Source organism: Oenanthe melanoleuca, chromosome 14 (assembly GCF_029582105.1).
Source record: "Oenanthe melanoleuca isolate GR-GAL-2019-014 chromosome 14, OMel1.0, whole genome shotgun sequence".
NCBI classification, from domain to species: Eukaryota; Metazoa; Chordata; class Aves; order Passeriformes; family Muscicapidae; genus Oenanthe; species Oenanthe melanoleuca.
In genome coordinates this window covers 10,112,346-10,140,054 of record NC_079348.1, presented here as the reverse complement: position 1 = coordinate 10,140,054, position 27,709 = coordinate 10,112,346, and the positions used below count along the sequence as shown (strand labels likewise).

At 42.5% G+C, this 27,709-nt stretch overlaps 2 protein-coding genes across 3 annotated transcripts; one reads left to right on the top strand and one right to left on the bottom strand.

The window, feature by feature from the left end:
* Positions 1-3,081: 3,081 nt before the first annotated feature.
* On the top strand, positions 3,082-8,644 carry NUBP1 (NUBP iron-sulfur cluster assembly factor 1, cytosolic). Its single transcript, XM_056503400.1, has 11 exons — positions 3,082-3,180; positions 3,260-3,361; positions 3,632-3,768; positions 3,964-4,032; positions 4,549-4,581; positions 5,457-5,547; positions 5,715-5,869; positions 6,823-6,933; positions 7,055-7,157; positions 7,852-7,935; positions 8,441-8,644. Exons 1-11 carry the CDS (start codon positions 3,153-3,155, stop codon positions 8,491-8,493), a joined length of 966 nt encoding a protein of 321 aa, XP_056359375.1. The 5' UTR covers positions 3,082-3,152; the 3' UTR covers positions 8,494-8,644.
* An 814-nt stretch (positions 8,645-9,458) lies between these two features.
* On the bottom strand, positions 9,459-18,092 carry TVP23A (trans-golgi network vesicle protein 23 homolog A). 2 transcript variants are annotated; one of them, XM_056503401.1, is made up of 6 exons: positions 17,654-18,092; positions 14,481-14,625; positions 13,439-13,528; positions 11,672-11,797; positions 10,033-10,162; positions 9,459-9,634 (listed from the first exon to the last, which is right to left on the bottom strand). In XM_056503401.1, exons 1-6 carry the CDS (start codon positions 17,803-17,805, stop codon positions 9,576-9,578), a joined length of 702 nt encoding a protein of 233 aa, XP_056359376.1. In that variant the 5' UTR covers positions 17,806-18,092; the 3' UTR covers positions 9,459-9,575. The 2 variants fall into 2 exon arrangements, with proteins under 2 accessions (XP_056359376.1, XP_056359377.1); XM_056503402.1 differs by having other exon boundaries at positions 14,589-14,625; positions 17,654-18,084.
* Positions 18,093-27,709: the final 9,617 nt, after the last annotated feature.

Genomic DNA, 27,709 nt, shown 5'->3' with positions numbered 1-27,709 from the left:
GGGGGAACCTTCATGCCAGCACTGTTGTAAATGAGAAAGAAAACAGCAGACCAGAGTTGTGGTTTCCCATCCCTTCTGTTTTGGGAGACAGATTCACTTAGCATCATCCAAATTTTACATCATTGCAAAATATGTTTAAGCATTTCTGCTCACCTTGGTCACAAGGTGGGCAATATGTTGCTCCACCTCTGCTTTCTTACTCTCAAGGAATTTTTGGTGTAATTTCATCTCCTTTGGCTCTTCCAAAAGCAAGGGAGGCCTGGCAGGCCTTGGGCTACAATCAGAATAATAAGGATTAAGAAATTCAAAACTTTGCTTTCCAAAGCTTCAGGAAGACAGCAGACTTATTGACATTTTTGGTAAATATTGTCATATGGACTTGTCAATTGGTGTTACCATCAGTCTGCCTGATGTGGAGATAGAACTGGATCAAAGATGACCAGAAATGCCACCCTAAAACACTAAAGTCTGTTGTTCATCCAGAGAGCCCTGCACGGGGAGCCTTCGCTGGCTCAGAGGAAGAGGGGTGCTGAGGAAGGAATTCACTTTTCCTTTTTGGTGTTTTTTTGGGGAACATTCTGTATAACCTTGGGAATAGGGAATGATCTGTTAGACCCAAAAGAAAAATATTTGGACATGTACCTCAGTTTAAAATGTGGAAAGTCTTGCTAACATGAGTGAAACTAATCCATATGTTGGACAGGAAGCACAGACCCAGAGTGCTGTACTAGGTGGTGGTCTCACACCAAGACAGTTTTTTCAAGGCCAAGGTACAGTATAAACTTCTCAGATATGTCTTACTGGCCAGTTCCTCCTACCACAAACATCTGAATTTGCTTAAACATTTGGTTCCACTTCCAAACAGCATTTTGTTCATTAGTTTCCCATGGAAGGTAATTACAGAGCAGTAAGTGCAGGGGCTGTACAAATATCCAGTGGTCTTATATGGCTGCTGCAGGTGGTCACAACAGAATCAGACCAGCTGGGAATCCATGGATTAATATATAGAGAGACAGGAACAATGGAGTTGTCTCAAAACAAAGAGCTTTTAATGTAAAAATAACAAACATAGAAACTGCATGATACAAGGGACAACGTCCAAAGACCCCAAACCCAGAAAGCACAGAGGTACAGATGGGATGGAGGGTACAGAATCCAATCAATAATGAGGATAAGGAACAGAACCAGAGATGTAGCTGGCAATTAACCAACCATATATCAAAACCAAGAACAACACCCATTTGTAACAAACTGGTTAATGTTAGTTCCCATGGGACAACCCTGCTCTCTATTCTCTCACCACCATGTTAAAAGATGTTCTTTCTCCTAGCTAGGCGTCTCCCAGGGTTTGAAGCTGAAGCTATCTCCATCTGCAGGTAAAGCCAGCTCCCTGTCCACCTCAATTTCTACCATCTTGGGCTTTTACTGAGATAAATACGCTTGGAAGCTCCTGAAAAACCGTAATGAAATGTATTTTCACTTGTTTTTCTAGGTGGGTCTTTCCGTTTTGTTTTGAGGGGCTTTTGTTTTGCTTTGTATTGTGGATTTGTTTTGGTTTGTTTTTTTTTTTTTTTTTTGGTAGATGGACAGCTATGGGTTTTGTGTTTGGCTTGTTTTCTGTTTGTTTTTTTTTTTTAATTCCTAGAGTGCTGTTTTTAAAAAGCTTGCAGTTCTTGAAGTGCTGTGTCCTAAAAAAGGTAACTTTGCAGTATAATTCACTCAAAAAGACAGATTAAACACTAAGATGTGCTGGTACCTTTCCAAAGATTACCAGATATTCTTTTCAATTTCCAAGGTGACATCACCTCAAATAGTAACTTACACACTTTATGTTAAAACAAGCAAGTTTGGTGACTAATTGGTCAGAAATGGGAGTACTTGGGACTCATATCTGAGAGAACTGTGCTCAGATCAGGAAAATATCCTTTTTACAGCACCTAGGCTGTGATGTTTATGAGCAGAAGAGACGACAAGGCTGTGCTCAGGCAGCTATGGGAGAGAGAGTGAGAGAGCAGTGACTGGGATAAGGTGGTCAGGAATAGGGTCCAGATCGCATCACCAGCTGGTCATCACACACTTCCTTGGCTTGGAAAATTATTTTATTATTTTTTACATACCAAGCACAGGGACTATCTAATTGTTCAGAAGTTGATTGGCCAAGTTAAGGCAGTATAATCTTCCAAATAAATGTACCCATTAAATTAATGGAAATTGTCTCTCAGCAAGATACAGAATTAATATACTCAGAATTGCCATGAAGTACTCCAACAGCGCTATTGTACTGAAATGACACATAACCTGGGTATGAAACCTGTGAAGCACAACAGTGAAGCGTGCTGCTGTGTGATGCCTTCTTGGGCAGCGGGATAGCGCCGTGCCGGGAGCTGCAGCGGCTCCTTCCAGCGGCCGAGCGGGGTGCGGGCGCACAGCCCCGGGCGGGCCGGATCCGAGCAGCCAGCCCGAGGTACCGGCACGGTTCCGAGCGCCCGGCCCGAGGTACCGGCACGGCTCCGAGCGCCCGGCCCGAGGTACCGGCACGGATCCGAGCAGCCAGCCCGAGGTACCGGCACGGCTCCGAGCGCCCGGCCCGAGGTACCGGCACGGATCCGAGCAGCCAGCCCGAGGTACCGGCACGGCTCCGAGCACCCAGCCCGAGGTACCGGCACGGATCCGAGCGCCCAACCCGCGGTACCGGCACGGATCCGAGCGCCCGGCCCGAGGTACCGGCACGACTCCGTGCCCTTCCTCGTCAATCGCTTCTGCCTAAAGCAGAAATGCTTTTAATAGCGGAGAAATGTCACCCTGCCTTTAAAGCACGCCGCTGCCATAGCCGCATCTGCCGCAGCTCACGGAGCGGCCGGGCCCCGTAGCGGGCGCGCGGGCTGTCGGCAGGGCAGAGCCCGCGGGGGATCAGGAGCCCCCCGCGACAGAGCTCCGGGGGTGTCACCGGGTCCATCGTTGGTGTCACCAGGGTTCTCGTGCTGTCACCAGGGTCCTTGCGGCGTCACCCGGTCCCTCGTTGGTGCCCCCGGTCACCCGAGCCCTCAGCGGCAGCGCCCCCTGGCGGCAGCCGTTGCGCACTGCGGGCTCAAAGCCCTGTCCGGGGGCGGTGCGGAAGTGACACGGTGTTATGGCGGAAGTGACGCAACGCTATGGCGGAGGCGCCGGGCGCACCGGAGGGTGAGCGGCGGGGTCGCACGGGGCGGGACGGGCCCTTCGCCCGCCACACTCGCGGCCCATCTCTCGCTGTCCCTTGCAGAGTGCCCCGGGACCGGCAGCGCCCAGGCGGGCAGGGCGGCCGCCTGCCAGGGATGCCCCAACCAGGGGCTGTGCGCGGCCGGCGCGGCCGGGCCGGACCCGGGTGAGTGCCGCGGCCGTGAGGGGGGCGGCTCGGGGGGCGCGGTGCCGGCTCGGGGGGCGCGGTGCCGGCTCAGGGGCGCGGTGCCGGCTCGGGGGGCGCGGTGCCAGCTTAGGGGACCGGTGCCGGCTCGGGGGACGCGGTGCCGGCTCGGGGGGCGCGGTGCCAGCTTAGGGGACCGGTGCCGGCTTAGGGGACGCGGTGCCGGCTTAGGGGACCGGTGCCGGCTTAGGGGACCGGTGCCGTCCCGCTGACAGCGTGGTGTCTCCGCAGCGGAGGCGGCGGAGCTGCGGGCGCGGCTGCGGGCGGTGCGGCACACGGTGCTGGTGCTGTCCGGCAAGGGCGGCGTGGGCAAGAGCACCTTCAGCGCGCTCCTGGCGCACGGGCTGGCGGCGGACGAGACCAAGCAGGTGCGCAGAGGGCGGGGACAGGACGGGCGGCGGGGTCCCGCAGTGGGCAGGTGCCGATCGTGTGCCCCTGCTCGTTAAAGTTCGACTTTCCTGGATGAGCCTTGCTGCAGTGATTTCAGTGCATGAGATCACCTTTAGAGACGCCGCTGTGATACCTTATTTCCAGTGGGGCAGGTTGGCTGGTTTGTTTTCCAGGTTGCTCTTCTGGATATAGATATCTGCGGGCCATCGATTCCTAAAATGATGGGTCTAGAAGGAGAACAGGTGAGCGAATGCTCAAACGCCTTGTTTGGGTTTTTTTTCCTTCGTTTTTCATTAGCATATTCAGGGTTTTTGGATGTAGAACTTCTAAAAGGATTGCATAATGGGAAATGTGAGGAAGTGGGTAGGGAAATGAGGTGAGATGGAGAAGTTCAGCATAATATATCTTGCAAAAGAGTCATCTGCTTTCAGGATGAGCAGTTCTGCAAACCAACATTCATTGCATATTAGCCATATAATGCTGACAGCTTGAAACTTGAGTAGTATTAGCATGATGTGATTTATCAGCCCTTGAATATTTCTTACAAATACATAAAGTAATGAGTAAACTTGCATAATATTTGAACAGTTATAATTCACTTATTATTGGAGATCTTCTGCTCCTGCATTTTTACCTCAGCTGCCCCACTGAAGCAGGATTGTTCCTGCAGGCAGGAGAGTTCTTTGCCCAGGTTTGACTTATGTTCATGTTTTATGTAATGTCTGCATCTGTGTATTTGTGTATTACTTCAATTTTAGGTTCATCAGAGTGGATCTGGATGGTCTCCAGTGGTGAGTTGGTGCAGCTGTTTCATAAAGTTCACTGGGTGTGTTCATTGGGATGGTTGGGCTCCATCTTCTACAATGAAAAATACGTGAGGGAGGAGCAGGGGATACTATTGTTAATTTTTCTTCTAATGACTTAAATATGCAGATTATATAGAATCTACGTATATAGGGTGTAGAATCTATAGTCTATATGTCCAGATTCTGTACATCTATATAACCTATATCCATGTTTTATAGAATATCTAGAGAATGCTATAGAATATATATCCAGGTTCTATAAAATACAGAATTTATCTATAAAATAGGTATGCATAGCATATAAAATTAGGATATAGACTGTGTAGATCAGAGTGTGAAATTTGGTAATACTATATTTCTAAAATTGTTTTATTATATTGTATTTACTGACTTTGCTATATGGGCAATAAATATAAGTTACTCAAGTTTGTTATTTTGGGGTATCATGCAGCTGTAGTGTGTCATCTTTTCTATGACAGCCAAGAAGTATCTTTCACCCAAGAAAAACTTTACTAATCTTTAGAATATGCAGTGAAGATTTTGTAGTAGTGTTTGTCTAAAGATCCCCTGTAGTGTGCATGCTGTTAGAAAGGCAGCTATTGCTGATACAGAAAGCTGCTTTTATCCTTACACTGTCTCCAGCAATTCCATAAACTGCTGCAACAATTTCATTTTTTCAGTCTTAGTGTAGTTGGTGAGTGTTGCACAAGATGCAGTTTTGAATGTCCTATGATAAATGATAAAGTTCTCTGCCTTTGTTTAATTGACTTCTCCTTCATCTGCTTTTTCTGTAAAATAGGGGTTTAGAGTTGGTTTCTCTACTCTTTTTTCACTATTATGTTTCTTTACTTTTCTTTCAGTATGTTGAAGAAAACTTAGGTGTTATGTCAGTGGGGTTCTTGCTTAGTAGTCCTGATGATGCTGTCATCTGGAGAGGACCAAAAAAGAATGGTATGTGTTGACTGTTACCAATGGTAATTTACATACTTGGAAGATTCCAAGTGTGGAAATAACATGAACTTTTTTAGTAATGTAGATAGGGTAGTTAGCTAAGACCCTGAAATTTGAAATACAAGAAGATACTTCTTTCTCTTCTACATTCTTATCCTTTCCTCTAGGGCTGATCAAGCAGTTTCTGCGTGATGTGGACTGGGGTGAAGTGGATTACCTGATCGTGGACACGCCCCCAGGAACATCAGATGAGCACCTGTCCATCGTGCAGTACCTCAGTGCCACCCACATCGACGGCGCTGTCATTGTCACCACCCCCCAGGTGTGAGCCAAAATTCCACCAGAGAAGCATCATGGCACTTAAAGGCAGTCCTTGGGTTACAAGCTGTTGATTTCACAGAAATCTAAGGATACAGAATCTCAGGGAAATTACTTTGTTGTGTTGCCCCTGCAGCTGGCTGGGCTGTGGGTTAGATGGTGTCTCAGTGGAGCTGGATGAGGATCCACATGGGTCACTAAACCACAGCAGTTCCCAATCAAAAGCTTGTTGGGACCTGTGTGGTGAAAGGAAATGCAGTGTTTCACTTCCTCCTTCAGGATCAGTTCACATCATTGTGGATCTGTAATTTACTCACCATTCATTAATATTCATATATTAATATTCAGAAGAATGTTCATAAGAAGAAACACACCCAGTTCAAACAAAGGTTTTCATGTCTGGTTTGGAACAGAACAGGAGATCAAACTAGCACATGACATGAAGTCTTTCTACAATAGGTGAAAGGATAACACATAAAGAAAGCAAAGTGTCGAGGACAATACCAGAGAGGTGGTGAAGGAGGAAGGGAACAGAATGAATGAAATCAGTCATATACATGAAAAGTCTGAGGAGAGGATAAGGTATTTTAAATTTAATTTGAAAAGAGGTAACTAGTGTAAGCCTGGTGGTTCTTTTCCTCACTCTGTGGAGAATACCAAGGGTTCTTATGTAAGAAGAAAATGTGAAAAAGTTGCATTTAAAAAATATACGAGATGAACATAGGAGATAAAAACCATAAATGTGGGTGAATCTTGACTAGAGTCAGATTTCAAAACAGAATCACATCCAGTAGACTTGAAGTGTTGTACCTGCTCTGTTGATAGAGCTTATAGCACAGGTTTGTGTTCCTACAGACAGCAGTGATCATTCATTATAAAGTAGCTCCAAGGAGGTAACTGAATGGATTTGGCATGGGACATTACAGTTGACATACCAGTGTTTGCTAATGTGTGTAGGAAGTGTCACTTCAGGATGTTCGGAAGGAGATCAACTTCTGCCGCAAGGTGAAGCTGCCCATCATCGGTGTGGTAGAGAACATGAGTGGCTTTGTGTGTCCCAAGTGTAAGGTAAGGCTGGCTGTGTACTACAATGTTCTTTCCTTGGCATTGCTTGGATATCAAACATCTCTCCAAAAATGCCTTATTCTCATAACTGCAGTATTTTAATTCTGATTTTCCTGATGTCCAGAATGAATCTCAGATTTTTCCCCCGACTACTGGTGGTGCAGAGAAGATGTGCCAGAACTTAAGTGTTTCTCTCCTGGGTAAAGTGCCTCTGGATCCACAGATAGGTAAAGTCACTTGTTGCACTGCACTTAAAGCAAGTTGTTCCTCCTGTATTGATGTTACTGCTGAAAACCCTGATGTGGGCACTGATGTCTATTAGCACTTTTAGACAGAATAGTTTTTTGAATCAAAAGTTGCTAGAACTATGACATAGTTTGGTGTGGAATGAGGGAATTGCTGGGGTAATTTCCTTAAACTTTCCTTGATCACTTAAGATTATATGTTGCATCTTTTCAGCTCTGTAATCATACTTGAAATACAGCATGTCTTTCTCTTTGGTGTAGTCACCTGGAAATGCAGAGTTCTTCAAAGAAGAATATTTTGTAGATGTTAGGCATTAGAACCAGTGTTTTAACCTCACTGTTACTGGCACTGCCCAAATTCTCTTGTGGGTCATGAGGAGGCATGGTTCTTTGCCCACTAGCTGTTACCAATTAATACCTGAATTAATGATATCAAGGAGCAGTTCAGTACTCCCAACAGAAGGTTTCTATTACTAGAACTAGTAATATTACTAGTACTGTTCCTCTGTCAAACTACACACTGTATTTCTAGTCTTGTTACTGACTTTACGGCTTCCTAAAAGGAATAGATGCAGGTGGCTGTGTGAAAAAGTGTAATTGGGATAGGATAAAAGCTACAAAAAGGAAAATTCATCTCCTGTTGCTTTGTTTCTGTGTTTTTTCTCTGTCCGTCAAGGAAAGAGTTGTGACAGAGGCCAGTCTTTCTTGGCCGAAGCACCCGAGTCTCCAGCTACATTGTCTTACAGGAAGATCATTCAAAGTGAGTCTGAGAATCACTGTGCAAATGAATCCCCTCAGTTCCAAGCACTGCTGCAATATACAAAGGTGTTAAACAGGCTTGTGTTACTGTGCCACAAATAATAAAATCAGGAGAGGTGCACAGCAATTCTGAAAGTAGCAGGTGCAAAGACGGTTTGTTTCTGGGCATCACTTCTGACTGGCGGCTAAAGTGCTAACGAAATTGTATTTGATAACTGGTTTCAATGTTTGACTTCAGAGAAGTCAAAGGTGCTCTCCATAACCCAGTGGGAGGCAGCTGACTGACCAATGCCTCCACTTCTACCTATAGTTACACAAAAAAAACCCCGGCAAAAACTCCCTAAACAGCGGGTCCTGTGCTGTTTAAAAATAATCCTAAAGCCACGTTCAGTGTAAGAAAGGCCCAACTTCAGATATTTGGACCCTCAGGGGACAGATGCAGCAACAACAGACTTCTGATGTACAGCTGAAATGGTACTTACAATTCTTTTTTTCCATCTTTGCAGGAATTCAGGAATACTGTGAACAACACCATTTGCAAGAAGAAAAGATAATGTAATCTGTAAACGGAACAAAAATGTAGTTCATTTTTGTTCATTCATAATTACAGAAAAGCAACGTACGCCTTGATTTATTAAAGGAATGCATTCTTTTTGTATATTGCAAATAAATTCTTAATATAAAGGCCTTTGTTTTTTCCAAAAGTTCAAGATTTTTGTAGTTCTTCCTTCACTAGAAAGCTGTGAGTCAGTCTGCATCTGGATTATCAAGTGCATTATGCCTCCAGTGTCGTGGTACCAATAACCTGACTGTGAAGGTAGCAGTTGAAGAGGTGAGGATACAATCCACATTTTTAGGAGGTAGAATATAAAATATGCTGGGTTGACACTGGGGCATGTGTAGCAGCCTTTGTCCTGCCTGCTGCACAAGGATGAGCTGTAATGCCCATTCTCTCTCCCTAATAATTTAAGTGTCTCCTTTCAGTGGAAAAGATCTGTATCTAGAGTGAAAGCTGGGGTAGTACTATAGTACAAGTGCACTGCTTTATTTATTTTTTTCCAGGTATCAAAATAAGATTGATTTTTAAACTATGCATACTGCCAACTTCACGCAAATAGTGTTTTCTTGTATTTGACCCTAAGCCTGAACATTAAAAAATAAACAATATTTTTAAAATTAAATACAATTTTTCAGGGTTTTATAAATTAAATAAAAAATAAAAATAATCAGTATTTTTAATAACTAAGAGGGCCTTTGGGATTGCAGCTTGAAAGCTCTGAAAAATCAGTATTGTGTACAAGAGGGAAAGACAGTTTGATTTTGTTTATTGTAGTTCCAAAGTTAAACAAATTAGCACTGTCTTTTCATTACATGTAGTTCCTGGTTAAGATAACAGTTTGAGGTTAGTTGACAACTTTTCTGAAAGCAGCGAGCCCCTTGTAAACCATGAGCAATGCCTGTGCTCACATAAACAACTTTTTGGTGAAGCTTTTAAGTAACGAAGACATTAAACCTTCCAGGATGTAAAGACTCAAACACAAATGACTTTATTTCATGCAGGCATAATTCTAGAAGAGCTTTATGTAAATACCTTCCCATGAAGAACAACTTTAATGAATTACTTTTTTTACTGCTCATCCTTTAACTCTTCCTTGTGCCATGTTCTTTTGTGCCATCTTCTGAAATTCTCCTGCTCTGTCCTGTTGAGGGAACAGAGCACACTTGGCTGTAAGCATAACCTGGGACACAGGGATCTCTTACAGAAGCAGGGAGCTGCCAGCTGGAAGCCTGAGGGTTGAAGATGGCTCTTCCAGCTGTGCTTAAGCAGAGGCATTAGAATTATAGTAACTCCAAGGATTTAACTGAAGGACATTCTTCTGGAGCTTGGAAGCAGCTCAGTTGTGGAGCTCATCAGGCTTCCAGGCATGGAGCAAAGTGACCTGGGGTTACAGCTCTTCCACGTGTGACTGCCAGAGAGGCTTGCTGGAGACTCGGGGTCACCCTGGACCCACTGCAGGAACAGACCTGGGAAGAGCCAGCACCAGCCCTGAGAGGCAGCTGGGCTGTGCCACCCCATGGCCTGAAGCTCAGTACTCACTCTTGGGAACATCTGTGGTGCCAAACAACCTTGAGGTTACTCTGCTGATGGTTTTTTGTCCCCCTAACTTGCAGTGGATGTAGCCATATAAATTAGCAGTCTGGAGAGAGATCCCAGCAATCACGAGAGCCTGTGGACAAACAAGAGTTCAGCAGGAACAAATCCATGGCTATGCATTGACTAGGATATACATGTGTGTGTGTACACACTATCCACATAATGGGGGGACATTCCTTCCAATAATAAATGGCCTTCAAAGACATCCAATCATGTCAAATATAATAGTTCCTTCCTACAAAATACCCCTTCTTATCAAAACACCAATACCAGTTTTGTCATTCTGTATCTTGAAAGATTTCATTACTTTCCTAAAAGTACTTATTTAAAAAAGGACCTACTCAACAGATGCCAGAAACATTTCACCTTTTTTAAGTCCCATTCCTATCTAAAATTATTACATCCAGATACATGGCACACTTGCAGGTCTGTTCAGCTGACAAGCAACTTATTATAAATAAATAAGATCTGTAATTTACATATTTACAAAGAACATCCATAGATAGATTCCCTATCCAGCATTGGCAGGCAGTGAAAATAATTGGCTCCTTTTGTGGTACTTTAGGTTTAGCTGCAGGTGGAACCAATCTGTCTAATACAATAACTTATAAAAATGTTTCTCTCAGCCTTCAGAAATAGTTTCCCAGAAGTGATTTTATTTTTATGTAACTTGCCTTTTACAAGCACCTGGCAACCTGCCTCCTATTCCAGTTAAGAGTTCTGTCTCCAAGCAGCTCTTGGCTTAGCAAACAATCTCTGCTTTTCAAAAATAAAGGTGGAGCCATGAACAAAGAGTGCTGGTTTAATTTTAACTATTGCTTGTTTAGGGGCACCAGAAAGCAGTTAGTGATTTGTAATTATTATTGCAAATGCCCATACTGAATTTCTTGTTTAATTGAATGATAATATGCAATCTTGGCTGTTACTGGTTATATAGCTGCATATGTTGGAGGTGCTTTTTATCTTTTCAAACTAAAGTAAGAAATGGTACTGAGCATGGCTGGGAACTTAACATAATGAATAGTGTAGCAATTAGCCACAATGTTTACAGCACTTAATGTTTAAAGGGAAAAATGTGAAGATTTTATAGACAAAAATATCTTAATGTAATGCAAAATATGGGGTAAATTTCCTCTTGTGTTTAGAAAAAAGTGTTGGGTTTTTTTTTATGTAGGTGACTCATAAGTAGAGTAATTATAAAATACTTACTTATAGCTCAATTTATTGAAATTTTAAGATCTAATGGTGCTGTTCTTTCAATAGGGAATGATACCAGATATCCCCGTTTTTTAGAGTAAGTGCATTTAAATTCCCAGGAAACCAACTAAAAACTTGGAAACCAACATCACTGGTTCATTTTTTGTTGTCTCCTGTTAGTTTCATTTGACTGAAGTAAGTTGGGGCAGAGTAAGTTGCTACAGTTAAACAGAAGCCCAGAATTTTGCCTACCACTTGAGGTTCCCTAGGGGAAGGAGATGACATCTGATAACCCAAAAGAAGTGCAGCTAAAAGTTACCAATCTGTTAGTAACAGATCTGGGTTTTCCTTCTACCAGTATTGTCTTCAGTGGCCTCTGACTCACCAGCCATTTCAGCTTCAAGGAGAACAAGGTGCTAAAGAGAAACGTAGTCCAGATCACTGGGCAGATGATGAGACCGAGCCAAAAGATTCGGGCTTCAGCTTCAGTTGAGGCAGCTACTGCAGGTACCTGCAAGAAAAAATTCATTGAGACTATTAGTCACAAAGTCAAAACCCACAATAAATGACAAATGAACAGAAGAGGAAGATTTCACTTATCATATGCATAGAAGATTAACTAAGAAGTAGCTCATGTTGTTTGCTTCCTGATACCCTGGTATAAATGACAGCATTTTCATCCATTGGATTTATCAGTTGGTTCTAGTTCAGACTGGAATTCTCATAAAAGTGCGCATTTTCCTAAAAACATGTCGTATCTTAGCTTAATTTAAATTTTGCATGAAGCTTACTTTCCTATTATATAAACTATTATGTATTCCTATTACATAAATACTTGGGTTTTGCTTCTGAATTCTGCTGACATTCTGTGAATTAGGAACCATCGAAAATGCCTCTTGTGTCATGCTGGATTTGGGCACACTGTAACTGCAGAAGGCAGCCTTATGCCCTGTGCTCTGTCTGTTCTGGGAGAGCAGAAACTTCAGAGCAGGCTGCAAAGCCCTGCTTACAGATTTCTGCAGGTCAGCACAACTCACATGTCTCTATCTACACCGAAGGGCTCATCACTCACCACACTTTGAAAAGAACAAAAAAACCCCTAAAGTAAGATAATTGTTCAGAAGGTTCTGACCTTTCCAAAATTCAAAATCTCACTCAAGCCCTCAGACCACTCAACAACCACTAGTGCCAACTTCTGAAACAAAAGCATCACAGTTGGAAAAGAAAACCTCTGGACTCTTCCTCCTGAAAAGCTTTTGAGTTAATTTTCAGTATCTTGATTTTTCCATGTATTCTTTCCTGCAGAGTTTCCTCTGTTCTGTGTTCAGGCCTCCCTTAGACTCACAGGGAGCACGTTAATTTGTGTTCTGTGCTCGGGACACCCCGGAGCCGCAGCCGAGGCTGCAGAGGGCACTGCAGAGGGCACTGCGGCCCCGCTCACCGGGACAGCCGCGGGACAGCCCGGCCGGGCTGGAGGCACGGCTGGAGGGCTCCAAAGAATGTCCTGGTGAGCAGCACCTGGCTGCTGCTCTGCCAGGCTCCGTGGGGCTGTGGGGAGAATGTCAGCAAGTCAAAGCAAAACCCTGAGTCTTGACTCTGGCAGTGATGCCAAATGCTATTCTATAGTGCTTTGCTTTATTTTCCCCCTCAGTGTGTTTGGAGGGCATTGGCAGTATCAGAATGTTCTGTGATCCAGTTCTCTTTCCTACCACATTCCATGAACATGAATAAAATAATAACTTCAAAATACTAAATCTGAACTATCAGCATGGCTTGCCACGTAGATCTTTCCTGAAGAGGATTCTGTCTGTGTTGGGATTACCTATGTGAAGATGTGTTTGTTACAAGATATTCACACTAGAAAATAAAATAGAACTACCAGAAGTATTTCATACCTACGGCACCACGCTATGAATATTTATTCTGTTGATCCATATGCTGACAATGTTGAGAGACCTGTTTTGCCCTGAATACTTCCCGGATGTGACAAACCAGTGTTTGCACCTAAATACTGACATTGTTTTCTATGGAAGGTGGATAAAAAGTAACTGTTACAAAGGTGCTCTATTTGTTACTTTATTTGACTTGGTATCAGCTTTACACATTTCCTATGGATTGTTTGCCCTGTGCCTCCTTCTATTAATATATTTACCCTTTTTGCTTCAAACACCCAGTGACTTTTTCCATCTTCATCAATCTGGTTCCACCAACGCAAACCAACCAAGAGTCTTCCTGTCACATTCTAGTGATGAAACCATTATTTACATTAATCAGTAGCACAAGTCAGTATAGCAAGAGAAAAAATTTAAAAGACAAGCATATTCAAAAATCATCTCCTTTTATCAAATACTAAAATTACTTCTAAAAGCTTGAGTGCCAGCTTGAATACAACAGCCATTAATGATGGGTGAAGTTACAAATTTAGAGGCTTCTTCTCTTTCAATATGATAATGTGCACAATAGCACTTATTTAAATAAGAAATTACAGGCTCTTTTTCAAGTCACTTAGTTGGACAAGCACCCAATAAACAAATAAACAAACTTCCTCAGTAAAAAAGGAATAATGAGACCAAAACACAATGAAAAATGGGACATTAATGGCAAGCAAGTAAGCTGTGTAGGATGGGGGAAACAAACCAAGAGAATATTTCTGCACCTGCATGAACACCTAAAGCTTTCAGAATACTGGAGTTGCATCAGTGCTTCACTTCTACAAAACAAAAGCCTTGCTCCACATGTGGAACCCCTGGATCCTGAGCTGGCCTGACCCACCTACCTGCATGGGATTAGAGCACCAGAGCTATAGCTGGGCTTTCAGGAGTCTTCTGCAGCCCCTACTGTGGGGTCTGGGCACAGGGTTGCAGATCTCAGCATCCTTGGGCATCCACTACTGAAAGCCAGTATTACTTTAATTTTTTAATTTATTTTTTAAGGGGAAAAGCATACAAACCTACCTATGGCAAAGAAATTTTCTCACTGTATTAATAGACCTTAGTAGTCAGGCATAGAAAACATGTTGCTAAATAACTAACATATGTGAACAGTTTCATTAAAATGGCTAGACATTTAATAACTTAACAAAATGCAATGTTTTTGTCACTTCTGTCGTTATACATATTTTTTTTTTTTTTTTTTTTTTAATTAATGACAAACGAAATGCTTTCCAAGGTAATTACTATTCAGGGTTATCTTACCTTGACAGACCAAAAGTCAAAGGATAGAAGGAGGAGAATAGTGACAAAACAGGCAACAAAGCTGTTGCTGAACCAGTCACAGAACAAGTAGGTAACAATGGCACTCACTCGGAAAAACAGGTGGAAAAAGGTGGCCAATGGGTGCCTAGAAAAGAGAAAACACAGAGCATATATGAGGTTATGAGACTGGAGGGAATGTTACAGTACTTGCTGACAATATAGCACAATGTAGCTGTTTCAAGTTTATAATGGTATTTTGGTTTGCAGCTGCTACTATTTCAATGTTGGTGTATAACTTCATTATCAAAGCAATTTGATAATGGTATTTTCAATAGCCAAGCTTCAGTCTAAAGCAAAAAGACATGTGGCGTTCCTGTCAAAACCTTCTCAAAGACAGAACAAAATATGAAGGCTTTCAGCAGAATCTTTGGTACTCTGTGAAGGAATTTAGTGGTTGTGTGCAACCCAGTACCATAAAATCCTCGTTGTTTCATGAAGTGAATCAACATTGCAAAGCACAAAAGAATTGAGAGAGCTCTTATGCCTCTCAGAACAGTTTTGAAAACAAAATATGAGCTCTAAAAGAAAAAAAAGAAAAAATAGCTGCTTGCTCTAAGATAAAATGAACTTTCATATTTCTTGTCTAAATTCAAACACTTCCTTTTAGACATGCAAAATGAAGGAATCTAACAGTTCTTCTGAATTATTGCTTATTAATTTCACTAGTATTTACACTTTGCTCATTGAAAAAAAATTTGTCTGTAACAAAATAAAGGGAAATTTCACTGAAAGAAGTAACTAAGTATCATGGAATATTGGCCTGCACAGTAGGATGGGGAGGCTGGAGAATGCTGTAATGAGCACAGTACAATGTTCAGGGTAATATGCCAGTAAAAATCTTACTCTGTACAGTTGTTGTGTTAATTAGTTGAAAGTGAGAATTAACTACAGGCTCTTGCAGTTAAGTAACTTCTTCCTTGAAGCTTAGAGAATAAAATAAAATATAAGATATTTAAATCAACAATAGTCTCATTAAGCTCCTACACCTCTGTGAATAATTAACAGTAGAATGGCCAATTAACAAAAGTAGGGCATAATCAATTATTTTACTATTAAATGTTATTCTGTTATTGTGTTTAATAAAATGAGACATATAAAACATACACAATTGCTTATTATAAACTTAAACTATAACTACATATGTATAATAAGTATTATAACTTAAATATCCTTGCTGTTATATTATTAGTCTATAGCTGTTTAACTGCTCTGGTGTTTATCTTTCACTAGCAATACTATGTTTCTAGTAGTACACACATGACTGGAGAGGGAAGAGTGATGCACTGGTGTAGTTTATATTTACTCCTGGTCATGCCCATGTGAACTTCAAACTTTCCAAAAACGTCTTCTGACTTAGAACTGAACATGTGACATTTTAAGCAAAGGGGCTTTTTCTGCCATAAGCAGCCAGGTGGGTGGAGTGGATGCTGTGAACTGGCTGAAACAGACATTGCCTTGCTGCTTTGAGCCTTGATCTTGGTCAAGAAGATCTAAGAGTCAATTATGGAAGTGGTACCCTTGTGTCCAGAGCAGCTTTCACAGATCACAACCCAAAGCACACCAGGGCTGTCTGAGCTTTTCTAATGGATCAGTGCTTCAAATGTGGCAGTAACCTTGGAGAAGTCATGTTTCATTTTGGAAGGCAGATTACAACAGGATTACTGTTTGGATGCTGAATTTTTTCAATGTCAAACATTAAAGGGTATTTACTAAAAAAAAAAAAAACACACACATACGCATTTAAAAAAAAAAACCAAACAAAACAAAACAAAATAAAACAAAACAAAACAAAAGAAAAAAACACAAAAAAAAATCTACAAAAGAAAAAACCCCAAACCAAACACATGAGCAAGAAGCTCTCATTTATTACAGTGCTGAGCACTTACTGAGACCCTGGAAAGGAAAAAGGAAACTGCAACACTGCCCTGGCTCAGCTTGCATACATTTGCTCCTGAAAGTACAGAAATGCACTTGCTTGGACTTCTAGTTTTCCTGTTGCATCTAAACATCCATTTGATGTAGAAGTGGAGCCTCAAGGCTCAATGATTGCCATTTACCTTGTTACAATAACCTCTGTTCAGTTTGTGAGCACCATGCCTGTTAGGATAGGAATGAGCTGTAATCAATCAATTTATCTGCATCCCATGTTAAATAATCAAATTTGGGTCAGGCCTAAGCTATGCCAGTGAACTACAAGAGAATCATTCCAGGTACCTGCTCAGAAGTGCCACAGCAGCACTCTACACTAGTTTTTGGGGTTTTTTTTGTTGTTTGTTTGTTTGTTTGCTTTTCCTGATACTTCAGGATGTATTGTTATCTCAGACAATGTTGTTCCAGGTTTACTATCTATTTTATAATATCAATATCTATTGTTTACACCTACAAGAAATATTATCATTGTAATGGACCAAACCAAACAGGGGCAAGGAAGAAGAAAGCAATCTAAATCAAAGCTGATTATATACATTATTGATCAGTGCATGCCTAATTCCTTTTGACATAAAACTCTTCCTTTCACAATCTTTGATTGGAGATTCTTCAAAAGCCACTGGTTGAACAGCTCTGTCACCTGGGACCTCTGTGTGTCCAGAGCTGCAGAGTGACACCTCTGGTGAGGGTAGACTGCTAAGCCCAACACATGAGATGGGTTAACAGGTTGGGTTTTTTCAGGTAATGTCTACAAGTATAAGGTACTTTATATTCCACACAGCATCACATCCCTGGTAGGAAATCAGGACAGTTTTATTGCAGCTATCTGGCTGTTCAGCCAGGTGTGCACTGAAGTGCCTGAGCACTGCTGCACAGCGGGCTTTGCTGGAGCTGAGATCTCCAGCTCTAACTAAAGCACTGTTTGCTCGCGGTTTGGGATGCTGGATGTGTCAGGTTTTCATTTCCAGTGACCGCGTGATGCCGGGCAGCGGGGCCCGGCCTCGCCTGCTCCGGCCCGGGCATCTCCCGGGCAGCGGCCCCCCAGCCTCCCCGGACAGCCTGTTCCAGCGCTTGACCACTGTCCCTGTAAAAAACGGGAATGAAGCGTTTCAATGGAGTTTTCTGTGCACCGGAACAGCCAGGGCCGCCCGGGCGCCGCGATGCTGCGGCCTCCGCGCCGTTACCTGATCCGCGCTTTCCGCAGCGCCAGCTCCTCCTCGCTGCCGAAATCCAGGGACACATCCTCGGTGTCGTCCACCAGCGCCTGCGGCGGGAGCCCGTCAGCGCGCAGGGCCCGGGGCGGCCGCGGCCCGCCCGCCGCCCCCACCTGCTTCATGCCGGCCGCGGCTGCAGGCCCGCACCTGGAAAAGGGGCCGAGCTCCGGCCCGGCCCTGCGGCTGCAGCGGCTCTGCCCCTCGCACAGCCCGCGGCGGCTGCGCCTCGCCGGGCAGCGCTCGGGAGAGCCCGGGGACACCCCGGAGCGGGGCTGCCTGCGGCCGCCCCCCGCACGGGCCGGGCGGGCTTGAGCAGCGTGAGGGGCCCTCAGCGCAGTCAGTCAGCTGTCCGCCCGCGGGCTCGCCACACGCACCCTCCGGTCAGGGCCGCTGGGTCTCATGCTGAACACAAACCCTGAAAGGAAGAAGGAGAGGAGGGAAAGGTGAACGTAGGTGTACAAGTATGGGCGCACACCTGCCTGTCGCGTTTGGCGCATACCCACAGGCGGGCCAGCGCTGCCCGCGCTCCCCGCGGCCCTGGGCCTGTGGGGGCAGCTCTGAGGGCAGGCGGTGGCACCACAACACCACGGCACTGTGGATGTGCCACTGGCACAGTGGGGATGACACGGCCCCTCAGAGAGGCTGAGGTCACCCGGCTTGTTCAGCCTGGAGAGCAGACTGAGGGAACACCGCAGTGTGGTCTCCAACATCCGCTCAAGGGGAAGTAGAGCGCAGACACGGATCTCTTTGTGGTGATCAGTGACAGGACCCGAGCGGATGGCTGAAGTTGTGTCAGGGGAAGTTTAGGTTGAATATGAGGGAAAGGCTCTTCACCAGAGGGTGGTTGGGCACTGAACAGGCTCCCCGGGGCAGTGGCCACAGCTCCAAGCCTGACAGAGCTCAGGAATTGTTTGGACAAAACCCTCGGGGTGTGACTCTTGGGCTGTCCTGTGCAGGGCCAAGAGCTGGACTCAACAATTCTTCTGGGTCCCTTTTAACTCAGGATATTCTATGATTCCGTGATAAAAATTTTTCGTGCCTTAATTTAAAGTGCAGGTGGATTATGCAGCAGAGTTAAAGAAGTGAAACAAGACAACCAAACTTCAGGATAGGGGTAAGGGTTCACAATAATGGGGGAAAATAGTCTGGACAGCTTACTATGAAGTAGAGGGTGAAGGAGGATCTGATAAATCACAGTTAGGTGTAGATCTAGTTACTAGCATTAAATAGGCCTGCAAAATAATAAATTCCTAGACTTTTCTAAAACATTGAACTAAACCAGATTGTTGAGTAAGTACAGAAGCTACTGAGGTGAACTTTTCAAAAATATCAACTGGAAAGCGGCTTTGTGCAAGACTTAGTGGAAAAAAGCAATACTTAATAGGTAAGAAAAAGTAATAAACTGTTACTAGTAGGATTATAATTGTAAGGGAGAAAAGGTGTATTTTATGACTAATGAAGTTAACATTTTTATATTCATATTTGATGTTAATATTTTGTCCTTTGTAGTGTTAAAACAACTTGTACAGTGTGCTAGTAAATACATTAGACTGCCACTAAAAAAACTGAATAGGCACCTGTTATTTGATGGGATGGCTCATGATAACCTACAGTATGAAAATACTGAAGTGAGCTTCTACTCTCCAAGGAGATATAAAGAGATAGCTCTCTTTGAGAGCTCTCATGAGATAAAATTATTAAATAATTATGTGCATAGCTGAAGCTGACCTCGACTTCAATTCCTGTATCAACATGCATTTCTGCCTACAAGCCATAAATGACAGTAACTCAAACAGAGCTGGCTCTGACTCGGAAGCAGCTCCCGGAACTCAGTGACAGAAGCCTTCAGCAGTGCAGTGCTCTCGCATCCCCCTGGCTGCCAGATCACTCACCTCAGCTCCTGCAGCAGCTCCTGCAGCAGCTCCTCTTGCACCTCCCAGGGCTCTTCTGCCAGCAAATCTCATAGTTCGAATTTAGTCATTCTGTAATGCTGCTGTATTGTCCAAGCCATTGCATTTTCATTCTAAGGCACCAGAAGATAACTGTGTCCTGGATCCCTTACCATATAAACAGCACTTCTGTGGGAGAGGGGCCAATTAGCCTGTCACAGCATTAGGTATCTGATTTATTACTCTGCTGCTGCTAACCGATTTCATGAGTGATGAAATAACTGGAAAAGAAGCAGGATCTGTGTTTTGTGTTTTGATTTTAAAACAGATAAATGTTTCTTAGTTTTCCCTCCTTCCTGTGCTTATCTCCACTGGCTCACTGTAGAGACTATCTATTTTCCTAACAAACTATATTAGATAATCCCATGGGAGATTGTCACATGCAAGTGGTTTTGATAAATTCTCTAAGAAGCTATATGAAAATATGCTGTGTGATTATTCAATTATTATATGAGCCATATATATTATATGCTTATTCTTTTAGAAAAAATTGAGAGCTAGAAAGAATCCTTAGCTCTCTAGAGGAATCATTGGTCAAACAAATGTCTTCATTTGGGGTTTGCTAGAAAAGAATGCTTCCTTGTTTTAAAATTAATACATCCAAAAGAATCCTCATTAGGAGCATCCTGTGTTTTTTAGGATTTTACAGAACAAACTGTCCTATTTTCAACACTTTTTCTGAGTTGTAATTTAACTACAAGTTATGTGAACATTGGGAAAATTAGCAACACCCTAAAGGTGATGTAAGTCCTCAAATACTGCTTCAACAGCCCCAGATGAAGAGATCATTGCACTGAATTTATGAATTGTGGTTTGGTTTTCAGGTTTTTGCACAGGACAGCCTAGACCAATTATAGAATATGTTAAAATTTCACTAATTGCTGACTGAAGTATATAGCATAAAATAGTTCAAAAATATATCACATGCTTCTCTGTCCTTGCCATTACCTTACAGGGAATTCCCTCCCCACAATAAATAGTGGCATTTCTATTGTAGAGCATTATCAGAGTGAATATGAGAATCAGAACTATATGAATATCTGAAAAATCTCTCCCATTCTCTGTTTCAACAATAAATAGAGCCTACTCTAAGATTAATATAGTGTTTTATTCACATGATTTCCAAGAAGTCAGCTGGTTTCTCTTTCTCCTTGGAACACTTCCCAGCATCTTGCAGAGACTTATCTGAGACTTCCCCTGTAAACTGCCTAAGGATATTGTGAATAACTTGACTGGTTTTCTCTGGTTTAGACATTTCAGTGGGATTTACAGTTGAGTATTCTATTCCTCTGAATATTGGAGAATATTGTTAATCCAGTAATAACTGGATTATTTTGCACACCAAAGCAAAGTAATTGGCTGTCTTCCAGCCTGGGGTGCATTCCCAGAGCTTGGATGCAGATTTTTCAGTGTGTTTAGCTTTATGTATCTCTTGATATGTTCAACACTTCAGTCACTCTCAGCTGCAATTCTTGGTAGTTGTTCATTTTGCGAATCACCTCTCTCAGATTGAGAGCTCCAAAAATAAGGAACTTTGGCTGTCAAAAGTCTGGTTTAAGCAACTTCATAGATCTACTTCAGTAAGCAGAGCTTATCCCTGATCCCTGGGATCCATTTCCCAGAGTGGAAGTGATTTCATCAGAAGAGGTGCTTAGAGTCCCATCTCTCTTTTGATACATGAACTTAAAGTGCCTGTACACTCTTACACAAGTATCCAATAGCTCTCCTGCCTTAAGCCTCTATAGTCTTACTGAGAAAAAAAATAATCTGAACCTATTAAATAAAAGACCCTAACAGCTATCAAACAGTTGAGAGGTTTAGTACAGCAGGAGGTTGATAAGAAAAATTGAGCAGTGTTTCTTCTACTGGTTTATCTGCAGAAATAAAACTTAAATTTGATAATGAAAGCTGTAAATTGCTTATTCATTAGATTTTTTTACATGTTTCCTTTTTCTTTTGTTCCCCCTGGCTCCTAGTACCACCTACACAGCCTCACTCAGCTCCCTGAGAATCTTGCTGGACAGTTCTTCAACCATTTTGACTGGCAATTTCCACTTCTAAATTGGTGTCAAGGAGATGGCAAAGACAATTACTTTATCAGAAAATATGCAAAGAGAATATAGACAAAACACAAAGTAAGAAAGGGTTTCTAATCAGGTGATGCAATGAAATGAAAAACCTGTACCTACCACTCTTAATTCTGTAAATTTCTCTGTGAACCTGTGAATATTTTTGAAGCAGCCTGTGGTCCCTACTTCTATAGCATTATTGTTCAATAGTATCTTTCCTAATTTATTAATACTTCTTTTTCTAGTTCACCAAATAGCTTCAGCTTCCTAATATTCCTTATACTGAGGCATGGAGAACTTGAGGGGAAATCTGAGGTATTAAAATTTCCAAACTCCATAGTTTCATGTAGGTTTGAATGGTATAAAGAGGAAAAGGTGCTCCAGATTGGTCTGTAGGTCCCTAGATCACCCAGATAAGCTGTAGGGATATTAAGTGCTTTGGATGGGGTCTGGTACATTGACTGATTATTCTTTACAAGATGCACCAGGTGCTGCTGGACATAACTCACTCTCTCTGGAGCTCTGAACCTCTCCTAGAGGCAGGGACCCAATATTTTGGCAACACTGAAAGCAAGGTTCATGTCTGTGGCCTATGAGCCCATTTTAAAAACAAGGCCATGATTTAAGAGACCACAGTTTCCTCTATGGCCTGAAAGATGACGAGCTTCAACCTCCCAGCCTAGAAGTGGAGGAAGTTCCAGCCTGTGCTGGACATCTCTACAGCTATTCCCATGTTATGCCTGACTTCCCAACTGGAGGATGTTTCTCCTGTGACTGGGCCTGAATTCATGGGGCACACACCTTCAAAATCTAGAAATAATCACCAATTAAAAATACTAGAATAAAGCTTGGATGAAAGGCAAGAACCCAAACCTGTTGGTTTCTTAGAGAATACACTGACTGTCTGTTTTTAATCCTTCATGCAGAGCAGAGCAGTTTCAGCAGAAGGGTGTGAGAGCTCTCCTTTTCCACGGCAGAGCAGCCCAGAGACCACACTGCAGAACTGTGACAACATGGACCTGAAGCTCCTGAAAAAGAAGATGCTGTGACCTTTCCATGATAACACAATCACTATGTGCAGCTACAGTAACAGCACAACTACTGGAATGGGGGTCATGGTAAGTGGTCCTTCACTCAACTGACTGGTGGCAGAGCTGCTGTGTCTGCTGTGGATTCTGAAAGCTTTTGCAGCTGGTGTGTGTTTTAGTTGACAAAGATCATAAATGCTCCAGGGAAGCCCCTAAAATATGTGGTTTCTTCAACTGTCAGTTTATCATTTTTGCCCAGTTTTTTTGCTTCAACCTGAAACTTGACACAGGCTGTGGTTTTTTGCATGCATCCTTTTCCTTGCTAGTTGGAGTTTGCATTTGTGTGCTGTTTTCCATTCTTGCTCTGTTTTATTTCAGTGTAAGGGAAATTACCAGGGATTTATGTTGCATGCTCCAGTGTGCCCTTGTATTGGACTACTCGTATGAATTCCAGTGGCAGTGAAAGGAAAGATACAAATCTCTTTTCTTTTCTTTTTTTTTTTTTTTTTTCTTTTAATGCTCTTAGCTATAGATAAATGAAAAGTCTTTCTGTTAACAGGATGAATAGTGTTGTGCACTGCCTGTCCGAATTCTAATGCTAAGGGATCTGTGTATTTATGATGTTCACAGACTACTTGAAAACCAAGGGAATCGTAAGAGGTTTTCTCAATGCACCTACAGGCCAGGCAGCTGGCACATGCTGGTGGAAATGCTTGCTCAGAGCTCCAGGACATGTGACTGGCTGTGAGGGGATAAACTAATGGGAGAGTGGTAGACTTCTTGTGGAGAAAGAGCTCCACTCCATAGGATAGTTCCCTCCAGAAGCAGACAAGCAACTGAGCAAACAGCTTGTGGTACATCATCATGACTGACACTTAAACATGAGAAAAGCAGATTTTCTGCAAGAGTTTCACCCCTTAAGCAATTTTCACCTGCAAATGTGCCCAGGCAGTGTTCATCATGACCAGGAGATTGTAGGCTTTTCAACCAAAACAATGGATTCTTTTGTCTGTTATGTCTAGATTGGAGACAGATCAAAAGCAAGGTGGACTTTGAATGAATGTTAAGATATAAGAATTTCAAGTTTGTTCCTGTTTTACTCTTCCCATGTATTCCTAAAGAGTTTTCCAACAAGATCTGCAAGATCATAACTTGGGAGGAAGCCTAGTTTCTATAGAGCTGTCCCTGCGTTTTGCTGGGCTATAGGCAAACATACCAAGCAATAACGAGCTAAAAGTACTCTGCCTTTGAACCCAAAGCTGATTATCTTGTAACTGATACAAGATAAGGGAAAGGGGACTACAGAGGCTTAAGCTTTGAAGACTTGTTTCAAGTTCTTCTACAGTTCTAATTTACAATAATCAAATGTGATTTCTATTTCTGGATTTGTTTTTGCATTTGTAGAAACAAAAAAATTTTCTTACTGTCTTGACACCAGATAAAATCTACAGGGTTCATGACATACCCAAATGCCATGTGCTGAAGAACATAATGTGGCCTACACTGATACACTTTCATCTATGTCACTGCCCCTTGGAAAAATAGTGGCATTAATTACTGGCATTTTACTAATATTATTTGGGTTCCAAAATTAGCAGTAGACTTTGCGCAGCACCATATTTACTTAGAAGTGATACTTCCCCTCAATGCAGAGAAATCAAAAGCACAAGTTCTCCTTTTCAATTCACTTTCCTCTTTACAATGTGTCACAGCACAAACAATCTGTGTGAAAAAGAGAACTAAGTCAGGCCATGCATTTTTACTGTTTGGTGCTTCTTATGTAGCTATTGCTTTGCACTTTCCATAGTTAAGGCATGCATTTTCTTTTGGATCTTGAGAACACTACCATGGTAATCCCTAAGAGAGGTCCAGCTGCGATGAAACACCCGTCTTATCTACAAAAGCTGCATGTGAGTTAAAGAGAATCTGTAGAACAGGCAGGGAAGTCATTCAGTAATGCAAAGTAGTGAATTGCTGATGTCCATATATTGCACAGCTTGAATCAGAAAATAGGGAAATTAAATAGACTTTCCAGTCTATGAGAAATTGTTCAATCAGCAGTAGCTCAAAGCTATTCATCCTGGACAGAAAGAATCCAAACAAAAATTCTGCTATGGAAACCAATTTTTGGCCAGAGAGGCTAAAGACAGTAGCTGACTGGAAAACCAGAGCTCAGATACAGAGCCAACATGAAAGGAATTTTCAAGGAAGCACAGTTCCTTGTTCATAAGACAGTACTGAATTCCATAGGGACTTTGCAGCAATGTCCATGAGCATCAGAGAACATGGCCCTCAGTGAATAAGCACCAGCCCATTACTGAACTGTGCAAAGCAGAACTGCAGGAACATACTTTGGGTAAGTCTAAGGAAACTTTGGTTGCCAATGTTGTGCCTTCCATCACATATACACACTTACACAGGATTTCCTCAGCAGCTCCACCAAAGCTTGCAGCTCTTAATGCAAACCTTTCTATGTCTATTGTGAAACTGAATTCCTGTAGGAAAGTAAGGCTGTGATATTTTGGAAGATGTTTTCAATGTGAAAGCTCAGTCTTTTGGATTGCAGGGGTGGGGCTTTTTCTCTAGAGTTTGTTTTAAAAGCTGTCTGATCAAATATTTTCCTTACTTGCTCACCTCAGAAACTGACTGTGCTTCAAAGTCCTCCAGCATCCTTCCAAGCCTACATTTCTAGTATTACCTACTGTATTTCTTCCCAAATGCTATGAGGAACCTCAGTAAGGCAGCATGAAACACTGCAGGTGAAACACACCAAGATAACACTCTGCAATGCTGCTGATCACACCTGCAGCTTCCTCAGAATGTCATTTTCTCAAGTGAAGTTAGGAATTCATAAGGTTCAGAATTTCCAATCAAGTAAATGCAAAAACAGATTACAGCCTCAAATATTTGTGGTCATTCAGTATCTCACCAGACTTTGGACAAACATTCTCAGAGCGCTGATGGAGCAACACTCAAAAGGAGAGTGAGACTGAGAATACAGACTAATTAGCATGAGAAGTGAGGGAAGCTTTTAACTAATAGAAGATAGAATACAAATTAATAAGAAATCTATGTAACTTGCAGCCAATGAATATTCATGCCTTTGTTTGCCAAAACGTATTAATAATGAAATAGCTGTGGTGCTACTTTTGTGAATTTGCCACCCAGTCTCCCTTTCTGTGCAGAACTGTAAATAAATCAAATACCTTGACTCTGTGTGGAGATTGGCCTCTCAACCAGATGAAAAAACATTTTGGGACAATAAAGGCATGGATGAAAATATAGGAGGGAATCCTCAGGATACAAATTAAGACAGCTCATGTGAGGGCAAAATACTGACCTTTATCATCATATCCATTCCAATTAAGGCCAAGAATTAATATTTTAAATGTAGAAAACCATAGAAAGTACCCTAGTATCACTTATGCTGGTGCTTCCAATACTACTAAGCATGTTATGTCTCCTTCTTTGACAATAGGATAGTGTCCCGGTCAACATCAAAGCAAAGAAGCTGATGGTCACCTTAAATGCTTAGGCAGTTCTCAGCTGTCTCTTCTTTTCCAGTCTGCTTTTCCCTCGAAGACCACCCTTATAGACTGCTCCACTAGATGAACTATGATTTTCTCCTTTCTGCACTTTTCAAACAGCTATGAGTGTTGTACAAAAGGTGGACAACCAGTCTTCACTGCAGTCATGAACTGGAATCACAGTAATAAGCTGAACTCTGGTTCCCCAAACTTTTGTTCTTGATGTGTGTAGGGATTGCCTCGTGGATTTCAGCCTCAGAAGCTGGAGAGATGTGCCTGCAGGGCTGCTAAAGGAGTTTATCACTTGAGGGGTTGTGCTGCACATTAGAATAGAGCTAACAAATAACCATGTGAAATTTTGTACAGATTTCTTATACAGTGATTGTTTTATTGTCTCCCATCAAAACAGAGCACTAAAACACAGAATCTGTATTTGTGTAGCCTTTCATTATTTTCTGCTCTGAGTGCTGTTATTCTGAGATGTTGCTTTTCTTTAAAAGTGCACAGAGGAGGTCCAGCACAGCCTGGGTGTGAGAGAGCCTGAAGATACTGATGTTCTGCAGCAGAGATCAGGCCCCATGTCTGGAAGTACTGGGAAGAGATCAGCTGCTCCCAGGAAGGAAACAGCTTTGTCTCTTCTCAGTGAGCATACTCCCTTGGAACCTGGTAGAAGTGGATCTCCTCTGCAAATAGAAAATTCTTACACAGGTCAGCATCTACTTGCTCATAGGAGCTGCTGTTTTGTGCAGAAGCCATTTCTTACTGGCACTGATTAAAATCTTGCTGTCTGAAGCAGGGAGTCTGGATGTCATTGTGTTTATCAAATCCTATTGCCTTTCCCCTTCAGACTCTGGTGGAACTTTTGTTAAAAGCTCTAGCCAGAGGAATAATACTACAAAGAATATCTGTTCACTCTGGAGTACAGTCTCTTTTATGATTAATTTCTAATTTGTGTAGGTCTATGCACAATTAAAAATAGAAAACTAAGCAAATAGGTTTGCAGTTCACCACAAAAGCAGCTATAGGCATCATGAGAGGAAGCTCATGAATGAACTTGGTTTTCAAAAGATTGTTTGTCTTAACACCAGGTAGGCATGGCAAGGTAAGTGATGATTAGATGAACAAACATTCTGTTGGATGCTGCTACAAGCAAACTGTGAACACCATGTGCAGCCAGACACAGAAGCTCCTGTTTCACAGGACATCCTACTTGTCATTTTGGGCCAATGGCAAGAGACTTTGAATGAGATGCAAAACTGATTTTGTGTTGGTAGAGTCTGTGAACATGTGAAAGACACTTTCACTTCTGTTACACCAAGTGGAGCTGCAAGGTAAGTGCCCCACATGCTCTTGGTTGTATTCTTACTGATGAACTGTTTAACAGCATGCTTTTGGGACAGATTTGAACTGGAATGGAAAAGGAGAGCAAGAATTTGGGGAGCAATGGAAACTG

Bases quoted from the DNA above. Each gene is read 5' to 3' on its own strand.
- NUBP1 (XM_056503400.1), top strand. From the start codon at position 3,153: ATGGCGGAGGCGCCGGGCGCACCGGAGG. The intron at 3,362-3,631 runs GTGAGTGCCGCG...GTGTCTCCGCAG, and splicing joins CGCGGCCGGGCCGGACCCGG to CGGAGGCGGCGGAGCTGCGG. The intron at 4,582-5,456 runs GTGAGTTGGTGC...CTTTTCTTTCAG, and splicing joins GATCTGGATGGTCTCCAGTG to TATGTTGAAGAAAACTTAGG.
- TVP23A (XM_056503401.1), bottom strand. From the start codon at position 17,805: ATGAAGCAGGTGGGGGCGGCGGGCGGGCCGCGGCCGCCCCGGGCCCTG. The intron at 13,529-14,480 runs GTAAGATAACCC...TTTCATCACTAG, and splicing joins TTGACTTTTGGTCTGTCAAG to AATGTGACAGGAAGACTCTT. The intron at 11,798-13,438 runs GTAAATATATTA...TTTTTCTTGCAG, and splicing joins GGGTGTTTGAAGCAAAAAGG to GTACCTGCAGTAGCTGCCTC.